Source organism: Macrotis lagotis, chromosome 7 (genome assembly GCF_037893015.1).
Source record: "Macrotis lagotis isolate mMagLag1 chromosome 7, bilby.v1.9.chrom.fasta, whole genome shotgun sequence".
Classification (NCBI taxonomy): Eukaryota; Metazoa; Chordata; class Mammalia; order Peramelemorphia; family Peramelidae; genus Macrotis; species Macrotis lagotis.
Genome location: NC_133664.1, coordinates 190,369,933 through 190,391,995, shown reverse-complemented (window position 1 = coordinate 190,391,995; position 22,063 = coordinate 190,369,933). Strand labels below are relative to the sequence as shown.

The 22,063-nt window shown below is 31.9% G+C and overlaps 1 protein-coding gene across 1 annotated transcript; it reads left to right on the top strand.

Annotated features, from left to right (window-relative positions):
• The first annotated feature begins 14,152 nt into the window (after positions 1-14,152).
• On the top strand, positions 14,153-21,786 carry IAPP (islet amyloid polypeptide). The gene is made up of 4 exons (XM_074195173.1): positions 14,153-14,368; positions 14,694-14,791; positions 14,932-15,066; positions 20,382-21,786. The coding sequence occupies exons 2-4, from the start codon at positions 14,712-14,714 to the stop codon at positions 20,569-20,571; spliced, it is 405 nt and encodes a 134-aa protein (XP_074051274.1). The 5' UTR covers positions 14,153-14,368; positions 14,694-14,711; the 3' UTR covers positions 20,572-21,786.
• Positions 21,787-22,063: the final 277 nt, after the last annotated feature.

The window sequence follows — 22,063 nt, the reverse complement described above, 5'->3', positions numbered from 1 at the left end:
CTTTTTTGTTGTATCTTTATTGAATCCTAACTCAATTTAACATGATATTTTACATTTTCATTATTTGGGTCATCTGTTTATCTGATAAATATATTATAAATTCTTCATCAAAGACATCAATTGAATTGTAGAATAGAGCAGATCTAAGAACTCCACCATAGACATCTGTTTCCCTTGATATGAAAACATTAATATCTTGATATCCATTAATAACTAAACTTTTTAGGTAAGTATATGCACATGTACACATGCATATATATATAATATATATATATATATATATATATATATAAAATGTAAAGTATACATGCAAATTTATTATTTGTGTTTAGAGGCAAAACCACCTACTTTTATTATTATCACTTATTTTGTCTTTGGTAAAACAGAACATTTATCTGAATAGTTGAGGTTCTTTTTTCATTATTATAGCAAACCTCTATGGCCAGTTTGTAATCCAGAATTCCTTACCTTGTTTTTCCTTCTTGTTTTAGGAGAAAGGAAGTCTGAAATATATTCCCAAGATAATATTCCTATTTCTCTTTCCCTCAACTGTTCTAATTTTCAGACCTAATGTTCTTTCCTCTATTCCATGCTGCCTGTTAAGTGACAAGAGCAGATTTTCCTCATGCCCACAAAGGCTATTTTTTCCCCAAAGCTATAGATGAGGTTACAAATGCAAAAAAAAATCTTGCTGTATATAGTGACTATTTAATAAAGAGTTGAGTTTTTTTTTCCATTCATGTTATTATTTGTCCTCCAGTTTTATTGGTAATGAGATTCTTTGTCATTTCTGTGAATAACTCATTTGATGAATTGCTGTTCACTTCCTAAAGGATCACTAGGCTACATTTAAATTGGGCTTCTTTTCCATTTATCTGCTAAATTGTTCAGTAACTTCTGACCAGTAGTTTACAAGTTGCTACTAAAGTCCTAAGGCAAACAGAGTTATAGTCAAACTCTTAAACAGAAATTAAACATGTGTTAGGCACTGTGCAGTAACTTGTTTCTATCTGATTGCTTTTTTTCAGTGACTTCTATGATAAAGATACAGGAAACAGGACTACTACATTGAGCTGATCACCATGCTTCTCTAATTGCCATCTGAGATAATATTTTTTCCTGCCTTGTCTCCCCATCTCCACTATTAGTACCCTTGATTTTTTTGAAACCAAGACTAGTATTTTATGTTTATTCCAACTAACCTTTGTTATATTATATTTGATCCACCATTCTAAAGTTCTTTTTTTTAATTGCTAACTTTCCCAAATATATATTATGAAGGTTTTTCAACATTCATCCATAATCATGTGTAGATTTTTAAGTTATAAAATTTCCTCCCCCACCCCCACCCCCATCACTGGCAAACAGTCAGGTTAATATTGTACATACACATTTGTGTTAAGCATGTTTATAGATTAGTCATCTTTGGTTTGAGGAATTGGAATTAAGGGAAAGAAATTCCTAAGAGACATTTTTTAAAAAAAGAAAGTGAATGTTGGTGTTCATCAGATTCTGAAGGATTTTTTTGGTTTTGTTTTTTTTTGTTTTTCTTCCTCTGAATGGGGATAGCATTGTCCATAACTTGTGTAATAGGATTGTCCTAGGTCTCTAAACTGCCAAGAGGAGCTGCTTTTATCAAGGTTGATCATATCACAGTGTTGTTGTTGTTAATGTGTACAATATCCTCTTGGTTCTGCTCCCTTTGCTCAGCATCAGATCCTGTAACTCATCCCATGCTTCTCTAGAGTCTGTCCACTTATGATTTCTTATAGAACAATAGTATTCATAATATTCATATACCATAACTTGTTTAACTATTCCCCAATTAATGGGCATGTGGGACTTTTCCCATTTTTATGATTTCTTTGGGATATAGGCTTAGAGTTGGAATTGCTGGGTCAAAGAGTATGAACAGTTTTATTGTTTTGGGGGTATAGTTCCATATTGGTCTTCAGAATGGTTGGATCAGTTCACCATCAATGTCCCAATCCTCCTACAACCTCTCCAACATTGATCATTTTCTTGTTTTCTCATCTTGGCCAATCTGATAGGTGTGAGGTGATACCTCAGAGTTGTTTTAGTTTTCATTTCTCTATCAATAATGATTTGTAGCATTTTTATGATTTTATATATATATATATATATATACATATATATATAGCTTAATTTCTTCATTTGAAAACTGTTTATTCATATCCTCTGACCATTTATCAATTGAGAAATGACTTGCAACTTTATAAATCTGATGCAATTCTCTCTATATATATATATAGAAATGAGACCTTTATCAGAATTCTTGGTTGTGAAGATTGTTTCCCAGCTTTCTGTTTTCCTTCTAACTTTAGCAGCATTGATTTTATTAGTTCAAAAACTTTTAACTTTTAAATTTAATTTAGTCAATATCATTTATTTTGCAGTTTATAATGTACTCTATTTCTCATAAATTTGTCACCTTTCCATAGATCTGATAGATAATTTCTTAGTCTGTTAATTTATCTATGGTGTCATCCTTTACATCTAAATCCTGTACCCATTTTGACTTTATTTTAGTATAGGGTGTGAGATGTGGGTTTATGCCTAGTTTTTGCCATACTGTTTTCCAATCTTCCCAACAATTTTTGTCAAATAGTGAGTTCTTACCCAGAAGCTAATGACTTTGGGTTTGTCAAACAGTAGATTACTGTAGTCATTTCCTGCTGTTACTTTTGAACTTATCCTAATCTACTGATCCATTACTCTATTTCTTAACTACTACCAGGCACTTTATTTGTTTTTTTCTTTTTTTTATTTATTAAGGGAATAGGGTTAAGTGACTTGTCCAAGGCCACACAACTAGGTAATTATTAAGTGTCTGAGGTCAAATTTGAACTCAGGTCCTCCTGACTCCAGGGCTGGTGCTCTATCTACTGTGCCGCCCAGCTGCCCCTACCAGGCACTTTATAGTACAGTACTAGATCTGGTAGAGCTAGGCCACCTTCCTTTACATTTTTTTCATCAGTTCCTTTGCTATTCTTGTTCCAATAATTTTATTACTATTTTTTTCTAGCTTGGAATTCTAGAATTCTGAGAATGTTTTAAATCCTAATTCTGAAATCTACTCGCTCATATCTTCCAGTCTCATATCATTCACAAATTGTGATAAGAAAACCATTTATGTCTTCACTCAAGTTACTGTTAAATGATGAAGAGAACATAGACAAATCCTAGGACTCCTCGAGATACTTCTTTTCTCACCCTTTAATGAAAGGAAGAAATTTTAAATAATAAGAACTGTCCAATAATGGAATGGGCTAAATTGAGAAGGAATCAGCTCTCTGTAACTGTAAATGATCAAATAGATATTGGTTGACCATCTGTCAGCGAGATTTCAGAGAGAAGTTGTGAATTTTGTTCAGGTGATTTCTAAATGTCCTTTCAAATCTAAAATTCCGTGATTGTATGAGTAAGTCAATAGGCATTAGAAAAATGATCCTGACTTGAAAAACAAAAGTCATATCTTAGACATCTTTAGGAATTTTTCTCTCATTTTGTCAAATAGTAAAATGATATTCTAAATTGTAGAAGATTTTTTTTTTGTTCAGGGTTTTCTTATAAGTCCTTTAAAAATTCAAGGTTCAACTATAAGGTACAAAATTCTCTCTCCCTCAAAAACCATAAAAATAAAATTAAGCTGTAAGTGAGAAGGTATTGCTCACTCTCACCTAGGATTCTGTTACATAGGCCCTTCTGTCTTTGCAAACACCTTATTTACAAGTTTTGAATCTGGCAAAAGATATGAAAGGAGTGTCAGAAAATACTTTTTTACACTGGGAACTTACAAATTACTGTTCTGCATTTTTTAAGAAAAAAATGTAAGAAAAGATTATTTCATGCAAAAAATTCACAAGATTATCTTACAGTCATTTGAAAAGTAATATACTCATCTAAAGTGGTGTCTAAGAAGAAATAAGTATCTAAAGGGTTATAGAGTTTATGTGTATCTATGCCTTTATGGATAGAGAATAATCTCAAGGTTAGAATGGGTTAAGAAATGGAGGAAACAGGCTTACACTCTGGATAAAAGATTGTTTCATTAAAACAGTCATTGCAGATTTGAAGTCATAATTTCTGACTAATTGTTTCTTAATATTTCCTTAACTTATTCCACTATTTTAAATAACAAAAGGTTGTAGTGAGCAAGAAAAAGGACATTGGGTACAAAACAAAGGAATTGGGTACAAATTTCCAACTTTGATATTTATGACCTATATTTTCTGGCCTGGGATAGATTCACGCCAAGCATTGACATTTAGTTTTTGACATAATGAATGAGATGAAGGAGATGCTATTAGGTCATTCAGTAAATAACAAAAGGAGTTTTACTTAAGCAAAGCAGAAGGATAATCTGCAAGAATATGTATTGAAGGCACTCTGAATTTTGTTCTGAATATCACATCAACGTTCCATTGTCAAAGTGATCATTGTGGTCTTTCTGGAAAGAATTATATTATCAACAATCTGGGCTTCCTCATGGCTATTTTGAACTCTTGATGATCAGGAAGTTCTTTCAGTCAATCAAGTTATGAAGATGGTTTTAATATCTTTTAAGGAAAAATTAACCTAACTTGCATGGGACAGTTTGTTAGGCTATTGCTCTCACCATATTATACTTGCTTGAGTTCCATTATTGGCTGTGAGAAATCACAGTTCAGACCCAGGAATGCAGGTGTGGAAGAAAATAGAGATTCATTCAAAGAATTTACAACTCAAAAGAAAGTGATAGGTAAAGAGAGAGACCGAGATAAAAGAACAGTCAAGCAGAGTTGACTGGGCCAGAGAGTAAGAGACAACTGGCCAGGAACAGAGGTCCAACTCAGATTTTATGGTCTTGCCCGTTAGCCAGAGGGCAAAAGGTAAATTCCCTTCCCCCCTTGCCAGACCTGGAATTAGGTAGAGGGTTGAAGCCTGAGGGAGTCCAGGATACAAATTTTATATTAAACAATGAAACAATGGGAGTCAATTTACATTTCAAGGGTGGGAAACATCTACCCATTTAACAAGATTTAACAGCCTTTAAGATTACAGATTTTGTTTCTGTCACATTCATAATTCTCTACATCTAGTCAATTTATATCACAAGAGCAGGAATCCACCCATTTAACAAGATTTAACAGTCAGATTTTTGTTTCTGCTACTTTCATAACTCTCTACATCTTTTCCTAGCATCAATATAACTTTGGGCAATTAATTTTACATTTCTGGATTTAATTTCCTCTCTAGCAAAATGAGGCATTACATTCCATTATTCTTATAAGTGACTTAAATGGTTGCTTTTTAAAGTAAAAAAAGAATGTTTAGATATAAGAAATGTTAGGTTTCTTTTGTTCTTTAAAGTGAATATATTTAGCTTCCCTCATGGGCACAGAATAGGATAAATCTTTGTATTTTATTTTTTCTTATAGTGGAGTTTAAGTTAAATTTGAGATGAAATTGAAATGAATTAATTGAGAAAAGTGCTTATGTATGCTCAATGAAAAGTTATGTACTAGATCAAATACCTCTCTTGTACCCTAAAGGATCTTTCATTAGACATATGTTATAAACAATTTCACAAAATCCTACCCTGCTACCTCATCATACCTAAATTCTCAAAGATCATTCCAGGGGAATACAAATTCTCATAGGTACTACTAATTGAAAAGGCTTAGAATTCAGTGGAAGTAAAATTCAGTTACAAATAAAGTCTATGTTTCAAAAACAAGCCTAGGTAAGTGCAGAGAGGATTTTCTATTAGCAGGCAGAATAAACATACAGCAAACAAATACATGGCAACCTATGTATAACATGTAGTTCTAGCTATAAGATTTTCATATTTGGTGGAAAGAAAGATTACTCATTGCACCATTTCTATGAGGCATAGAGTTGGAAAGATCTTGGGAAAAGAGAGATCCTTCTAATTTTGATTTACAGCAAAAGAAAGAAACATATATATATGTAGTTGCAGAATTACTTCAGGGAAATGTCCCTGAAGAGAATGAATTTTGATTTTATAATGAAGTAAAAAAAAATTTATATACATGTCTACTTCTTCCAAAAATTTTTCCTTCCAGGGCCCTCTCCAAGAAAACTAGAATCCTCTTGGCTCTTTCCTACCAAAAACTAGAAGAAAAAGAATTTTTCCTATTCCCATTTCTGAACAGCTCCATTCCTTAAGAAGGCATGTAGAATTGGAAGAATCATTCTCTCCATCCATGAGAAAAGTAGGAAAATAAATCAGGTTTGTACTCCAAATTATACATGAAATAGGGAAAATTGCAAAATCCCTCTCAGTCATATATAGTTTCCTAATTGACAGTGGGATCGGCAAGGACAGAGTGTAGAGAGACAGAAAGGAATCCCAAAGTGCTAAGAATCACAGAACTTGGCTGTTGGTACTCTAACTGTGAGATATTTGTTCAGTGACCATGAAGTGGACATTCTGTTGGAGGATGATTTATATCAATCTCACGGTTTAATGAAAAGTGCTAGGAAAATTGGAAAGCATCCCAATAGAAAATAGGCATAGATCAACATTCACAATATATATCAAGATAAAGTCAAAATATTTAGACAAAAAGGTAATACTATGAGCAAATTAAGGAGTGTGGAAAATATTGCCTGTTTTTTCTAGGGATGAGAAGAATTTATGATCAAACAAAAGACAAAGAGGGTCATAATAGCTAAAATGAATAATTTTGATTACATGAAATAAAAAAGTTTTACAGCAATAAAACCATTGTAGCCAAAATTAGAAGGAAACTGGGAGGGAATTTTTTTACAGAAAATTTTTCTACTAAGGGTCTAATTTCTCAAATATATAAATGAATCATTTCCTTTTTGATAATGATCAAAATGGACAGCAATTTCAGAAGAAGAAACCAGAGCTATGTCATATAAAAAAGTCTAAATCATTAATAATTAGAGCAATGAGAATTAAAAACAATTCTGAAGTACCACCTCACACCTATCAGACTGGATTACATGTACCAAAAAGGAAAATGATAAATGCTGGAGGAGATACAGAAAATAGGTACACTAACACATTGTTTGAGAAATTGTGAAATGGTCTAATCATGCTGGAGAGTAATTTAAAACTTTCTCCAAAGGGCTACACAACTGACCTAACAATACCATTACTAGATCTGGGTCCCATAAAAAACCCCTAAAAAGTGAGGAGGGATCTATATGAACAATTATAGTAGCTCTTTTTAGAGTGTCAAAGAAATGAAGAACAGTAATATTTAAAAAAAAAAAAACAGGAAAACTTCTATGAACTGATGCAAAATGAAGTGAGCAGAACCAGGAAAACATTGTACACAGTAACAGCAATTCTTTAATGATAATCAACTGGAAAGACTTAGCTATTCTGAACAGTAGAATGATCTACTACTATTCAAAAGTGCTATGATAAAAAATGTTATCTTCCTCTAAAGAAAGAACTGATGAACTCTTAGTACACATTGAAACCTTATTTTCTTTCACTTTATTTTTCTTGATTTTTTCAAATTAATATGGAAATATATTTTTCATGATTTCACATATATATATATATAATTGGTATTATATTATTTGCCTTCTCATTGGGTAGAGGAGGGTTAAAAAAGGAAGAGAATTTGAAACTCAAAAAAATTTAAATGAAAGTTAAATTTTTAAAAATCAAATTCTTTCATAATCAGGTACTTCATTTACATACATAAATGAGGAGTACATTATGATTATTAGAACTATTTTCTTGTTCTTGCATACTTTTGTGCCCATATCCTCCCATTAGTTTGCCACAGAAGAATCCCTCCACCTACTGGATGTCTTCCTCATTTTGTTGGGGGTTTTTGAGCTTTCTAGCTGCTCCTCCAGTAGTTGGTAGGGGGCATTACTGCATTATTTATTTTCATCCACTTGTACATGTATATTCCCAAGTTACAAAGTCTCCCTCCACCCTCCTGTCCCACCCTGCTCCACTTAGTTGAGAACAGTCAGGTTAGCATTTTACATACATATTTTGTTAAACATATTTATAAATTAGTAATTTTTGAAATGAGGAATTAGAATTAAGGGAGATAAATAAGACATAATTTTTTTAAAGTGTTCATCAGATTCAGTAGGGGTGTTGTTTTTTTCTGTGCTTTGTTTTGTTTTGTTTTGTTTTTCTTCCTCTGGATGGGGATAATATAGTCTATAATCTGTCAAATATGGTTGTCCTAGCTCTCTGCACTGCCCAGAAGGATTGCTTCCATCAAGGTTGTTCCTTCCATAATGTTGTTGATGTGAAAATTGTTCTCATGGCTCTATTCCCATCACTCAGCATCAGATCCCATAAGTCATTCCCTTCTTATAGAACAATACTATTCCATAGTATTCATGTACCATAAGTTGTTTAGCCATCCCCTAATTAGTGGACATCCCTTCAATTTCCAGTTCTTTGCCACTATAAAAAAGGGTTGCTATGAATGTTTTGGAACATGTAGGGTGTTTTCCATTTCTTACAATTTCTTCTGGATATAGTCCTAGAATTGGAATTGCTGGGTCGAAGGGTATGAACAATTTTATAGCTCTTTGGACATAGTTCCATATTGCTCTCCAGAAAGATTGGATCCATTCACAACTCCATCAGCAATGCATCAATGTCCCAATCCTCCCACAACCTCTCCAGCATTGATCATCTTCCCTTTTTCTCAACTGGGCTAATCTAATTGGTGTGAAATGATACCTCACTGTTGTTTTAATTTGCATTTCTCTAACCAATAGTAATTTGGAGCATTTTTTCATAGGCTTATATATAACTTTAACTTCTTCATTTAAAAACTTTCTGTTCATATCATTTGATCATTTATCAATTGGGGAATGACTTGTGACCTTATAAATTTGATATAATTCTCTATATAGTTTAGAAATGAGACTTTTATCAGAACTCCTGGTTGTGAAGATTGTTTTCCAGCTTTCAGGTTTTCTTCTAATTTTGGAAGCATTGATTTTATTAGTGCAAAAACTGTTTAACTTAATATTGTCTGGGGCAGCTAAGTGGTGCAGTGGATGGAGCACCAGCCCTGGAGTCAGGAGTACCTGAGTTCAAATGTGGCCTCAGAAACGTAATAATTACCTAGCTGTGTGACCCCATTGCCTTAAAGAAAAAAAAAAGGAAAAAAAAAGAAATTTCATATGGTCCAAAACATTCATTTTGCAGTTTATAATCTGCTCTAATTCTTGTTTGGTCATAAATTTATTCCTTTTCCATAGATCAGATAGATAGAATATTTGGGGGGTCTATTTATCTATGGTATCATTTTTTTAATGTCTAAATCCTGTAACCATTTTGACATTATTATGGTATAGGGCATGAGATCTGAATCTATGCCTAGTTTTTGCCATACTATTTTCCTGTTTTCCCAACAATTTTTGCCAAACAGTGAGTTCTTATCCCAGAGGCCGATGTCTTTGGATCTGTCAAACAGTACATTGCTGTAGTCATTTACTGCATTTTCCTTTGAACCTATCCTAAGCCACTGACCCATTACTCTATTTTTTAACCAGTACCAGACAGTTTTAATGACTGCTGTTTTATAGTAAAGCTTTAGAACCGGTAGAGCTAGGCTACCTTCCTTTACATTTTTTTTTTCCCAATCAGTTCCCTTGTTATTCTTGCCCTTTTGTTACTCAGATGAATTTTGTTACTATTTTTTCTGGCTTAGTAATTTGAAAAAGAGTCAGATTAAAGGACATAATCAGGGTAGGTTGATTGGTATGGCACTGAATAAGTAATATAGTTTGGATATAATTGTCATTTTTATTATATTAGTTTGACCTAACTATGAACTTTTGACATTTTTCCAAATATTTAGAACTGACTTTATTTGGGTGAGGAGAGCTTTTTAATTGTGTTCATATAATTTCTGGGTTTGCCTTGGGAGGTTAGATTCCCAAGTATTTAATGTTATCTACAGTTATTTTGAATGGAATTTCTCTTTCTCTTTTGGACTTTATTGTTCATATGTAGAAACGCTGATGATTTATGTGGGTTTATTTTATATCCTCCTACTTTGCTGAATTTGTTCATTGTTTCAAGGAGATTTTTAGATGATTTTCTCAGGTTCTCTAGGTATACCATCATATCATCTGCAAAGAGTTAAGTGTTGCTTCTTCATTGCCTATTCTGATTCCTTCAGTTTCTTCTTCTTCTTTTATTGCTGCTGCTAGCATTTCTAACACTTTATTGAATAGTAATGGTGATAGTGGGCACCCTTGATTCATCCCTGAATTTATTGGAAATGCTCTGAGTTTATTTCCGTTAAATATATTGTTGATGATTTTAGTTAGATACTATTTATTATTTTAAGGGAAACTCCATTTATTCCTATACATTCTAATGTTTTAGATAGATGCTGTATTTTTTCAAAGGTTTTTTTCAGCATCTTAGATAATCATATGGTTTCTGTTCATTTTATTGTTGATATGTTTAATTATGTTGAGTGTTTTCCTAATATTGAACCATCCCTGCCTGCCTGGTTTAAATTCAACCTGATCATGGTGTATTAACCTAGTAATAACTTGCTGTAGTCTCATTGCTAAAATTTTATTTAAGATTTTTGCATCAATATTCATTAGGGAGATTGGTCTATAATTTTCTTTGTTTTGGTTCTTCTTTGTTTAGGTATCAGCACCATGTTGGTGTCATAAAAGGAGTTTGGTAGAACTTCCTCTTCTATTTTTTTAAAATAGTTTATGTAGAATAGGAATTAATTGTTCCTTAAATGTTTGGTAGAATTCACTTGCAAATCCATTTAGACCTGGAGACTTTTTCTTAGGGAGTTTACTGATGGTTTCTTCAACGCCTTTTTCTGAAATCTGGTTCATTTTGTTTTAAACTTCCAAGCTATCTAACTTGAGATGTAATTTGAAAATTCTTATTTTTAATAATAAATTTTCCTGATTATGTCTTTAATCTGACTCTTCTTCAAAGTTCTTTGTTTTGCTATATATTGCATCCTACTCCTATGTGCCACAAACTCTTCTTTTGCCTTTTATGTGATCTGTTTTTTTTAATTCCTCAAAGACCATGTTGTTTACATGCTATGAAAACATTGGTGAAATCCTGGTGTTCAATAGATTGAGCATTGTTTCTAGGAGAAGAGTGATTTCATTAAAAAACTTTGAAATTTCCCAAAGGCAATCCAGACTGTTTTCTTCCTTTTGTTTAATTCCAGGTCCAATTCATTAAACAAGATCATTTCTGTTTATTCTGTTGTCCATGAAATCTGAAATAATTTTGATGTATTTATGGTAAATAATTTGTTGGAAGAGAGACTCTAAAGGAAGTCTACCAAATAAAAAGTTATTTTTAAATGTTCAATAAGCACTAAACATAATATGATCTTTTATCCTCTAAGTCTTTCAGTCAGTTGTATGATAAGAAAGTTACAGATTATTTTCAAGATTGTAGATGCCTGCTATTCCTAAAACTATCCTAATCAAGGATATTTTAATGTAGATAGATAGATAGATAGATAGATAGATAGATAGATAGATAGATAATAGAAGAATTTGACATAGAAGTGAAAATAAGTATATAGTTAAATGATTCTCAAAGGTATTTGATATTTTCTTGGTTTTCTACTACCCCTTTTTTGGTATCAATGAAGTTTTAATTTTGACCTCACATTTTTATCTTCTCTTCCTTAAGATAAATTATGAATCAATCCTTCAAGATTCTCATAATTGTATTGTCTAAAGCATGCATCTTTTGTGGTATAATTGATGTGATCTGGCTAGTTGAGAGGTCTTTTGCTGTTATCAATGAATTGGACAAGCACCTAAAAAAACTAAAAAGGGAAAAATTAAAAATCCCCAATTAAACATCAAAACAAAAAAGAAAAGTCTTTGAAAACTTTAAAAATTCAGAGAAAGGAGACATGACAAGTAGGTAGTTAATGCAAAAACCAAACTATCCTGCTTTTATTTCAGTAACAATCTAAGAAGATATCAGATTGAATTATGACAAAAAGTTATAGAGAAACTATAAAATTCTTTCATCTAAACAAGAACTGCCTAGGTAAATATTAAAAATTCTCACAGTGCCACAAAAGGGGATGACTTCCAAGGAGTCAGGGATTATTTATGCCAAGAGAAAGACAGAGAGACAGAGAAAGACAGAGAGAGACAGAGAAAGACAGAGAAAGACAGAGACAGAGAGAGATAGAGAGAGACAGGGAGACAGATGGAAACAGAGAGAGACAGAGAGACAGCGAAAAGCAATAGTTTCATGTTGGAAACCCCTACAGATGAAGACCATGAAAACTCAAAAAACATCAGAAGTAACAATTTAACTAATATCTTGACCCTGATTAAGGAAGTCCCATAGTAAGGTAGACTATCTAGATTCGTGATTATAATCATAATCACATAAAATCTGGTTGCTACCACACTATAGAAGAAAGGAAGGTTTGGAATAGGTTATTCTAAAAGCCAAATGATAAAGATTTACTACTAATAAATAATGTCCATCAAACCTGTGTATAATCTTACAGAGGAAAAATGCATCCCAGAGGTCTACTTGTTTCTTCCTCTTCAGCTTTAGGAAACTTATCTTAGGAGAAAAGTTATGAGCATAGTCATGAGCTCTCCAAACTCCCCATTAATAAAATTCCTAACATTTAGGCAGAGATTGGAAAACAGGAGCCTAACAATAATAATTTCGAAGGTAAAGGGGTTGAATCAATAAAATATGGGGAGGAGAGAGACATGAATACTATAATGGATAGGAAAGCAAAAAAAATAACATGTATACTGGTATATAAATGATGTATGCATGTGTATAAATGCTTAAAGCTTCTATTCAGCAACCACACCATAAAGTATTCCACACTTATATGTATGTATAATTAAATGTTTATATATATATACATATATATAATATTAATATTATGTGCTTGTTTATATATCTATATATTATATACACAGAATTATATGTATACAACTAATTGTGTGTGCATTTAAGGATTGACTGAAAAGCAATAGGCAGGGACTAGTCTTTGATTTCATTGTAAAAAGGAATGGTGGGGGGGCAGAGACTTAGGAAAGGAGATTCAGAACATGTTACTGCCATGTGGAATTACTACAAATGGAAGCATGAGAGTTAATCTATATTTGCTTTGCCCATTATAGTGAGTGGGCTAAATATGTGGATACTGAGTGAAGGCTCTAAGCATTCAAGTTGACTGATATTAATTTTTTTTAATCTTAAGGATTCAATTATAATTACTCTATAGTTGGCCCAATTACTCCATATTTGGCCTAAATTCCTTTTTTGGGGGGGGGGGGAGTTTAGAATGTCTGTGGTTTAGGGAAAGCAAATATACTGTTATCTTAACAGTCTTGTGGAAAATATGCCCACATTTTATAAAACTTAAAACATATTTTTAAACTATTAATAATTTTCTAACACAAAAATAAAAATAACATTTCTTTTAAAATATACAAGTTACATGATTCAGCAGTTGCAAATTTAAGGAGAAATATTACTCTCAAAAATAAATTTAAGTAAGAATGGTTTCTACTATCTGCCTTTAGGAGGCAACTGAAAATATTTTGACTTTTTAAAACATATACCTTTCTTATGCATATATATATATATATATATATATATATATATATATATATATAAAATTGCAAATAACCATTAGGAAAAGTCACCATAAATGACTTTTATAGTTATTTACAGAGAAAATATTTTGCTTTTTTTATTTATATTTTAACAGTTGTTCACTTTTGTCTTAGTCTCTTCCCCAAGAAACTTGGTATTTTGATTTTCCTTAATTTTTCATGATTTATCACTTCTCTGTCTGGTACTTCACTTTTATCTTTAGGCAGAATGCTGCTGAACAATGAAGTTGGGCTTAAGTTATTTGTATTAATATTTCACTAATTAATCATTTCCTTGATAATGACATGATACCCCATTAAATCCTTAAAAATTCCTACAAGAAGCCATTTGACTGTTTTACCCAGATGTTAAATGAAAAGTTTTGATGTGTATGACACAACATTACCTGTACAAAACACCCTGTATCTGCTATGTTAATATTTACTGATGTGCTAATGTAATAATCACCCATCTTCCTCTGCTCTCTATGAGGCACATTCTATCTATAGGGATGGAAATTAATGACAAAGTCTCTCTGTGCTGCCTGATGTCAGAGCTGAGAAAGGTGTGAAGAGTATATAAAAGCAGGATTGCAAACTAGCAAAGGGGTGGGGGGATTACTCCAGAAGTGGATGCAAGCTTGGAATTTCGTGAACCTTTCTTGTCAGCAAAAACTCAGAGCTTTTCTGATATCTTCAGTCCTGTAAGAGGTAAAAGGTAAAGAGTTTCCTATTTCTTATATTTAAGCATGTATTTGTTTGGGGTAGTTGGATAGATGGGATGGTACTTCTTGTCATTTGTTTATAGAAAAACTAAAAGGAAAATGAACCATAACTTCAAATGCTCAAAGATATTTTGGACGAAGAGGAGACATAAGAAATAAAATTCATTTTTGCAGAAAGAACATGAATTGAAGAGGCTGGGGTCCTCTTTAACTACAAAGTTTTATAGATTTTTTTCAAAGACTGTGTGTAATTTGGGATGTCACTGGGGTCAGAGCTACAAGGAATATTTAATTTCTTTTCTAAATCATTCTTTCCAGAAAATATAGGAAGAAGCAATGTGCAATCTAAAGCTGCCAGTTGTCCTTATTGTACTCTGTGTTACTTTAAGCTATCTGGAGGCTACACCTATTGATAGGTTGGTAACTTTCTGGTGCTGTTTTTTAAAGCTTGAAAAATCCATTATATAATACTACCATTGCATTCTCAATGATAAATCTTGTCTAAGAATAGACCAAAAGCTGTTCAACTGCACTTTGTATTCTGTGTTCTTTAAAGACTAATGTCAGTGGCTGGTGATCTCTCGGATGGAACTTCTGACAAAAAGGAATGGATATTGCCAATTTTGTCAAGAAATACACATTTGGAACTTAGTGGGACAGTGCCTGAACAAGAAACAGGAAAAATTAAAAGGTATTTCTTTAGCTTCTCTTTTGTTATTGATTCAAAAAAGCAAAGACTTGAGATGGAGAAATTTTGAGCTGGAAAATAGTTAAAAATTACACATATTTTGTGCCAGATGTTTAATGTGCTAAATTCCGATGAAGAAAATTGGGTTACTGCAAAATATAATCTATTCTTGGAAAGTAAAATGTATAGAATATCTAAGAAACAAGTTACTTTTTTAAGATGTTAAATTTGAAAAAAAAAATTGCACCAGATGAGTTATGTTGGGGAAGGGGGAGATGATTTCATTTTTATCAAAAATTAATCAATATTATTACTTTTTAAATACTTAAAATTCATATCAACACTCCTTAAAATAGGAGCTAGATCAGTGATTTCACTGATAAAGGAATACCCCAGTGAAGAAATTCCCTTTACCAAAAGCAGTTTGGCACTATCTCTGCCATGCAGAATCTTAAAGAGTTGACTAGAGTACTATATAGTTAAGAACTAACTTTAAATGACACATTCTCCCATTATTCCATAACATAACACACAATTTTAAAGATGTGTTACTACTGAAATATTATTTTCAAGACTAAACTTCAAGTCCAAATGACAGCTACTAATTTTTTTTCAAAGAAGGTTTTTCAATTATCTGCAAACATAATTCTCACTTTATACCACAGATACACTGGAGTCAGGATGCCATAAAATAATAAAGAATATTTGTTTGAATTTATATCAACTCTGCCTTTACACAGATCTAAAGAGCTGAACTTAATCACACCTTACAAAATAGGGATAATCAAATTTACTTTTGCAAGGAATTCAGCGATTTGAGAATATAGCACTTGCAATATAGAATTATAGAACTAGCACTTCCTTTTTTCTGATATGTATAAACATTTCTTCATCATTTATGTGCCGTATCAAGCAGAATGAGCTGACATATTCACTTATCATACTGTAACTTACCTAGTTTTCAGGGTGCTCTCAGAACTATGACTAGTTTTCAATTACTTTTTTTTCACAGATAAAAATAACTAAAAGTGACATGAAGTTCCTGGCAACACAATGGCATGATGACAGGAAAATTAGCATTATTACCTGGTATTTTTGTCTATATCTTGAATCATTTATTTCATTATACAGTAGACATTTACCGAGCACATTTATGAAATATGTCTTTACAAAGCTTGGCCTGTTATTATATAGCTCTCACTTGAAGATGGGGTAGTTACCTAGTTCACTAAAAATTGTTCTCAAATAATTCAGGTACTAGTTTCACAATCTCTTGACTTTAAAAGTCACCTAGTATTTAGGTTTTTGCTGTGTTTTTTTATTCTAGATTTTTTGCTTTTAACTAAGATAGTTGAACCCACATTGCTCCATTTGGTTAAAAAACAAGGGTTTAATCATATTAAATTTTTTTCATTGTGCAACAAGATATTATTTAAAGCCTAGACAAACAATATAAGTATCAATTGACTTTAAAAATCAAATTCAATAGCAATTCATCAGCCTTCATTTGAAAAGTCAATCGTTTTCATTTTTGAATTTTTCAATCATTAAAGTTTACATTTTAGGTCATTTTCATTGTATATCTATAAGAATATAAAAATCAATTTTACTAGAGACATGTAAGACAAGACTTGCACTGTGTTTGCTCAATCTATATTTTATATCAAGTTAAGAAACAAAAGGCTTGATTTCAAGTCCCAACTCTGCTACTTAATAGTATCACTTTGATCGATTAACTTAACCTCTTGTTTCACAGTCCTTATCTATATAATGAGGACCTACACTAGAGGATTTCTAAAATCTTTCCAGTCCTGATATTTTATGATTCAGTATGTATTTCCCCCAGTTTTATTTCAATCGTCCAACAACATGCAGTTGGTTCAATTAAAACTTTGTCACTTTGGGGGTGGCAAAGTAGTTCATGAGTCTTCTGAGAACACTTTTGTTCATCTTCTAGGTTACTGACCTCAGCACATGAAATAATATCTTAATTGCACTTACCCATGGATCGGACAAATTGAATATAGAAAGAGTACTACAGCAAAGAACATGAATTCAGTCTTTGGGATAAAGAAGTTTTAGAGATCTTTACAGTTAGATGTCCATAAATATTTCAGATTACAATATACAAAAGTATTTTTTCCTCTCATTTCACTTAAATCTTAGAACTCTATTTCATGTGTCCCAGTGATAGTTCATCATTAGTGGGTAGCCAGGTAGACAAATAGAAAGGGTTAGCTGGTGCATAACCTAGGATATTAAAAATGGTGGTGAAATGAATTCTAGTAAGATTTTCTTGGCCCTCTTCATGTCATAATAGGGAATTATTTGTTCACCTTACTGAAACTGGATTTATATGCTCAGCTGAAATGAATTCACAGGCAAGATGGTTCTACTATCAAGAGACCAATGCTAAAAAAAAGTATTGTTTCTTCTTAAGGTTAATGTCATCTTTAGTTAAATATGGGTTTAATTTTGACAAATTGAAAATCAACAGCTTACATACCTTCTTCCTTAATGTAATATTAACTCCTTAGGGGCAGGAATTGTTTCATTTTTATCTTTTATCTAGCCTTATATCTGGCAAATAATAGGTACTTAATAAAATCTTGATGACTGATTCACAAGCTGATAATCCTAAACAAAACTAGAAATTTTTTAAGCACTGACTTCTTTATCCATTTTCTCACTTGGTCAATTTCTCTTAGACATTGTACTTACAAAATTATTTCCTTTTCCTTTTCCAGATCTTTGCCAAGTTTATCCAAGAGCTTATCTCCTTTTGAAATTTTGTAATAGTCATTGAATCTACAACTACCTCAGAAGCTTTTAAAATTGCCTGTTCAAAGTATTTAGAACAAATTGTTCTTACTCCCAGTCCTCAAGATTAAATATAAGCTTGTTTCTACCAGAAGGGAATGTCTTAGTGGTCTCAAAATTTACAGCTATTTTATAAGGACAGTCCTCAGAAACAGACTTTTAATCTTATAAACTATACTATAGCTATATCTATACTAGAAAAATGAAGTAGAAATTAGACTCCCAATTTGACCAGTACTGGAAAATAAATTAAGCAATTTGGAGGTAGAGTCTGAATTATATACTTTAAATTGGTCAATGGATGGATGAATGAATGAATGCTAAAGCATTTTTAAATACTTACTATATATCAGCCACTGTACTACAAATGCTGGAAATACAAATTCAGTTAATTAAAATTATTTCTAGCCTAAAAGAATGTACATGCTAACTGGGAGAGACATTATAAAAAGGAGAACAATTAAAAAACTTGAGGAATACATATGGAAGCATGGTTTGGAAATGTCCTGGAAATAAGGTAGAGATCTGTTTTCTGCAAGATTAAATAAAAGTTTATATATATCAGAGTTCAGCATTCCAGAGGCAGATGATAGCCAAGTATAGATGGAACTTCCTCCTCTCACCAGAACTTTAGACTTTGTCCCTTGAAGACTGGGTTCTGTTTGTTGAACTTTGTCTTTATTGTCCAGAACCGCACCCAAACATCACTTTCTGGCCTTTTCCAAACCATATCATCTGAATTTCAACTATTATCCTTACCATAAACCCTATCAAATTATCCTGTTTAATATGAGATAGATAGTTAGATAGAAAAATAGATAAAAGATTGTTCCTCCTGACTCCATGATTGGTACTCTATCTCCTATACCACCTAGCTGGTCTCCTGAGAAAACAAATTTTTAAATCAGTTCCCAGGACCAAGATGACCAAAAAACTTTATTTAACATTTAAACCTATAGATATTATAGAAACCTTTCAGCTATCTCTACAAAAGATTTGTGACTTATAGTAATAAGAAAATATGCAAAACAACTATGCATTCTTTGATCAGTGAGAGTTCCCAGTGTCAGTTGGTGAAGTTCCATCCATCAGTACAGATTGCTATCCATCTGTGACTCAATAGATAAATCTTAAGAGAATTGCCTGAGTCACAAAGAGCTTAAGGGATTTGAATAGTCAATAAAAGTCTGAGTCAGAATTTGAACCCAGTTCTTACTGAATCCAATTCTAGCACTTCATATAAAAAGGAATAAAAAGACAACTGACACAAAAATACCATTTCTAAAATAAAAGCTTTATCTGGCCTACATTTCCCTTGACAGCCCATAAGCATAAAACAGTATATATTTCAACTCTATTTTATTTCAAAGAGTGAGTGAAGTCAAAAACATTTCCATTTTTGTCTTGTTAATGACTCTGGTGATTGACCTACAAAAAAATCAAGTTTATGCTGTTGTTGTTTTTTGAGGGGGGGGGTGATACTTTTTAAACCTCTGAATCTATTCCAGTAGCATTTGTAAAAGCAGGTTAGAATTCTTAAAAAGCTATGATAGAAATGTTAAGTCAAATATAAACAAATGTTCAGTTTAAAGTTAAACAATCTCTAATAACTGGCATTGTCTGCCTAAATTATATTATTTTATAGATTTTCTAGGTTACTTGAGACATTCTGGTGAATATTAATATAACTGATATAAAAATCTTTTAGAGATAACATTTAATCTAGTCTTATCATTAAAACCATTAAAAGCATACTCTATAATGTTTTTCTTCAAGAGTCAAGTAGGTAGCAGAATGATAGCAATGTTCACATATTTATACTAACAGTAATACAACTCCAATTCACATGATTGTTATGGTATCACCTCCCTGATGTCATGGTCTTCTTCAAAAATGAAAGACAAACATTATTATAACTTCAAATTACAACATAAGAGTTCCTGAACAGGCAAAATCTGATTTTATAAGATTTAGAAGTGTTAGAGATTTTACAGGAGTGACTTACATTCAAATATCTCAGAGAAATTTCCAAAAGTGAGGTAACAAACTTGATATTCCATGTTGTACTTTAATTTGACATTTCATATTTATTTTATAGACTATCTTGAACTATAAATAAGGATTAAATGAAAAGGTGTTTGAAGAATGTAAATCAAAGTCACTCCTTAAAAAAAAATTCCATTCTTAATGGACATATACAGAAAGTGTTGGGAAATGTGTTCTTGATTCATAAATATGGGGAATATCAATGGTTATATTTTTACAATACCCTCACCAAAAGTTTTGGCCTACAAGATGACATGCTAATAATTATTTAAAGTGAAAATTAAAATAATTTAGAAATAGAAAAATTATTAATTATTTGAATAATTTTCTTTCACTTTTCATCTACATTTATGGTATTTCCATAGTTAACCAGTTAATGACTACTCTAAAAGTCGAACACAGAAGCTCTGATTCCCTTATTCTAACTTTTAACCTTTGTTTTATATTTTTAGCCATCATCTGGAAAAAAGGAAATGTAATACAGCCACATGTGTGACACAGCGCCTGGCTGACTTCCTAGTTCGATCCAACAACAAAATCGGAGCAATTTTCTCTCCAACCAATGTGGGATCCAATACATATGGCAAGAGGAATACAATTGGGATATTAAGGAGAGAACCTCTGAATTATTTCCCATATTAGGATGCAATATTGCTATTGTAATTCTGATGAACTTTCCTATTTCAATTATCAACATTCTTAATGATTACATAAGTATCGCTGTTTTTGTTTTCTTTTGTGAAAATGTTTATGTATAATGATTCCTGTATGTAGATGTTTATTTGCATTCATTATATACTTTTTTTGTAGAAAGATATACATAACTGGCAGTTTTTAATTAAAATATTTGAAGAAGACCTGTATGCCTTTGTAGGTGAAACTCAAGAACAAAGGAGAATATTAAGATCTTACTATCTTGTCATGCTATTTTAAAAGCAGAAAATTGTAAAAAAAAAAAAGCTAAGAGGTGTTTTGATTCTGAACAGGAATGAAACTAGCAATTGAAGGAATTAAACCCTGATATACTCTTGGAAGCAGTCTCTTTGAGTGCTCAATTATCTGAAAAGAAGATGTTGGTTAAAAAGAAAATGAATAAAATTATCAAGCTGCCTTTAGTCATTTTAGCTCTAAAAAAAATAACTTCCCTGCCTTAGTTAACTTTTTAAAGTTTGTTGTTGGTCCTTGCTGGTTCTAAGTATTTACTTAAAAATCTAAAGCAGTATGAGCCCATAAGGGCTTTATTGTATATTAGTATCACATACTTCATTTGTTAAATGTATATGTCCCTTTCTCTATGTAAGTTGGTTTTCAGCACACCTCTATGGCTGCTTCTCGCAGGATATCATAACAACTTGTGTCCCTATTCATCACATCCTCAAACTAAAAATCATTCTCTTTTGGAAACTTATGTAATATGTAGTGACTTATTTTCTGTTAGGTTTTTTAAATCAACTAAACATCTCTTTTGTAAGTTAAATGTGAAAAACTTATTTATTGTATTGAAGAGAGCAATTAGTGGTTTGTGACATAAAACTCAAACATTTTACTTTAAATCAGATTCTTCCAGGACCTATGTAGTAGTCATGCCCTGTTTACTTAGGTGTTCTTGGAAACTGCACTAATTTTTTTCCCAGGTGAAAAGTCTCTAAAAATTGAACAATTTCTAAAGACACCTAACTTATTCACATCTGAAATTTCCATTGTGAAGTGTGCCTTAGAAGACCAAGTTTTCAGAGTTTGTAATGGTGGGTTCTCTTCTTTCTTTGTGGTTGTGTAGGAATTGTGTAGAAGGTCTATTTCTTGATTATTATAGCAACTGAAATAAATATCATCATGCATAATTTAATGATTGTCATATTAAATTACTGAAAGTGGCTTATCTATCCTTAAAAAAATTATGCTTGACCTTTCCACTTCCTCAAACTATACTTCTATATTTCTTTTTCCTACTTTTCACAGCCAAAAGTCAGGGGTGGCAGGGTGAGGAATATTAATAATCCATTTCCCCACTCTCTAAATGTAGGTTAGCTCAACCAGTATTAAGTCCTCATCTTTTTTTATACTACATATACATATCCACACACAAACACACACATATATGTATATGTATGCACCTATTTTCTTGATGATCTTA

Bases quoted from the DNA above. Each gene is read 5' to 3' on its own strand.
- IAPP (XM_074195173.1), top strand. From the start codon at position 14,712: ATGTGCAATCTAAAGCTGCCAGTTGTCCTTATTGTACTCTGTGTTACT. The intron at 14,792-14,931 runs GTTGGTAACTTT...TGTTCTTTAAAG, and splicing joins GAGGCTACACCTATTGATAG to ACTAATGTCAGTGGCTGGTG. The intron at 15,067-20,381 runs GTATTTCTTTAG...TTATATTTTTAG, and splicing joins GAAACAGGAAAAATTAAAAG to CCATCATCTGGAAAAAAGGA.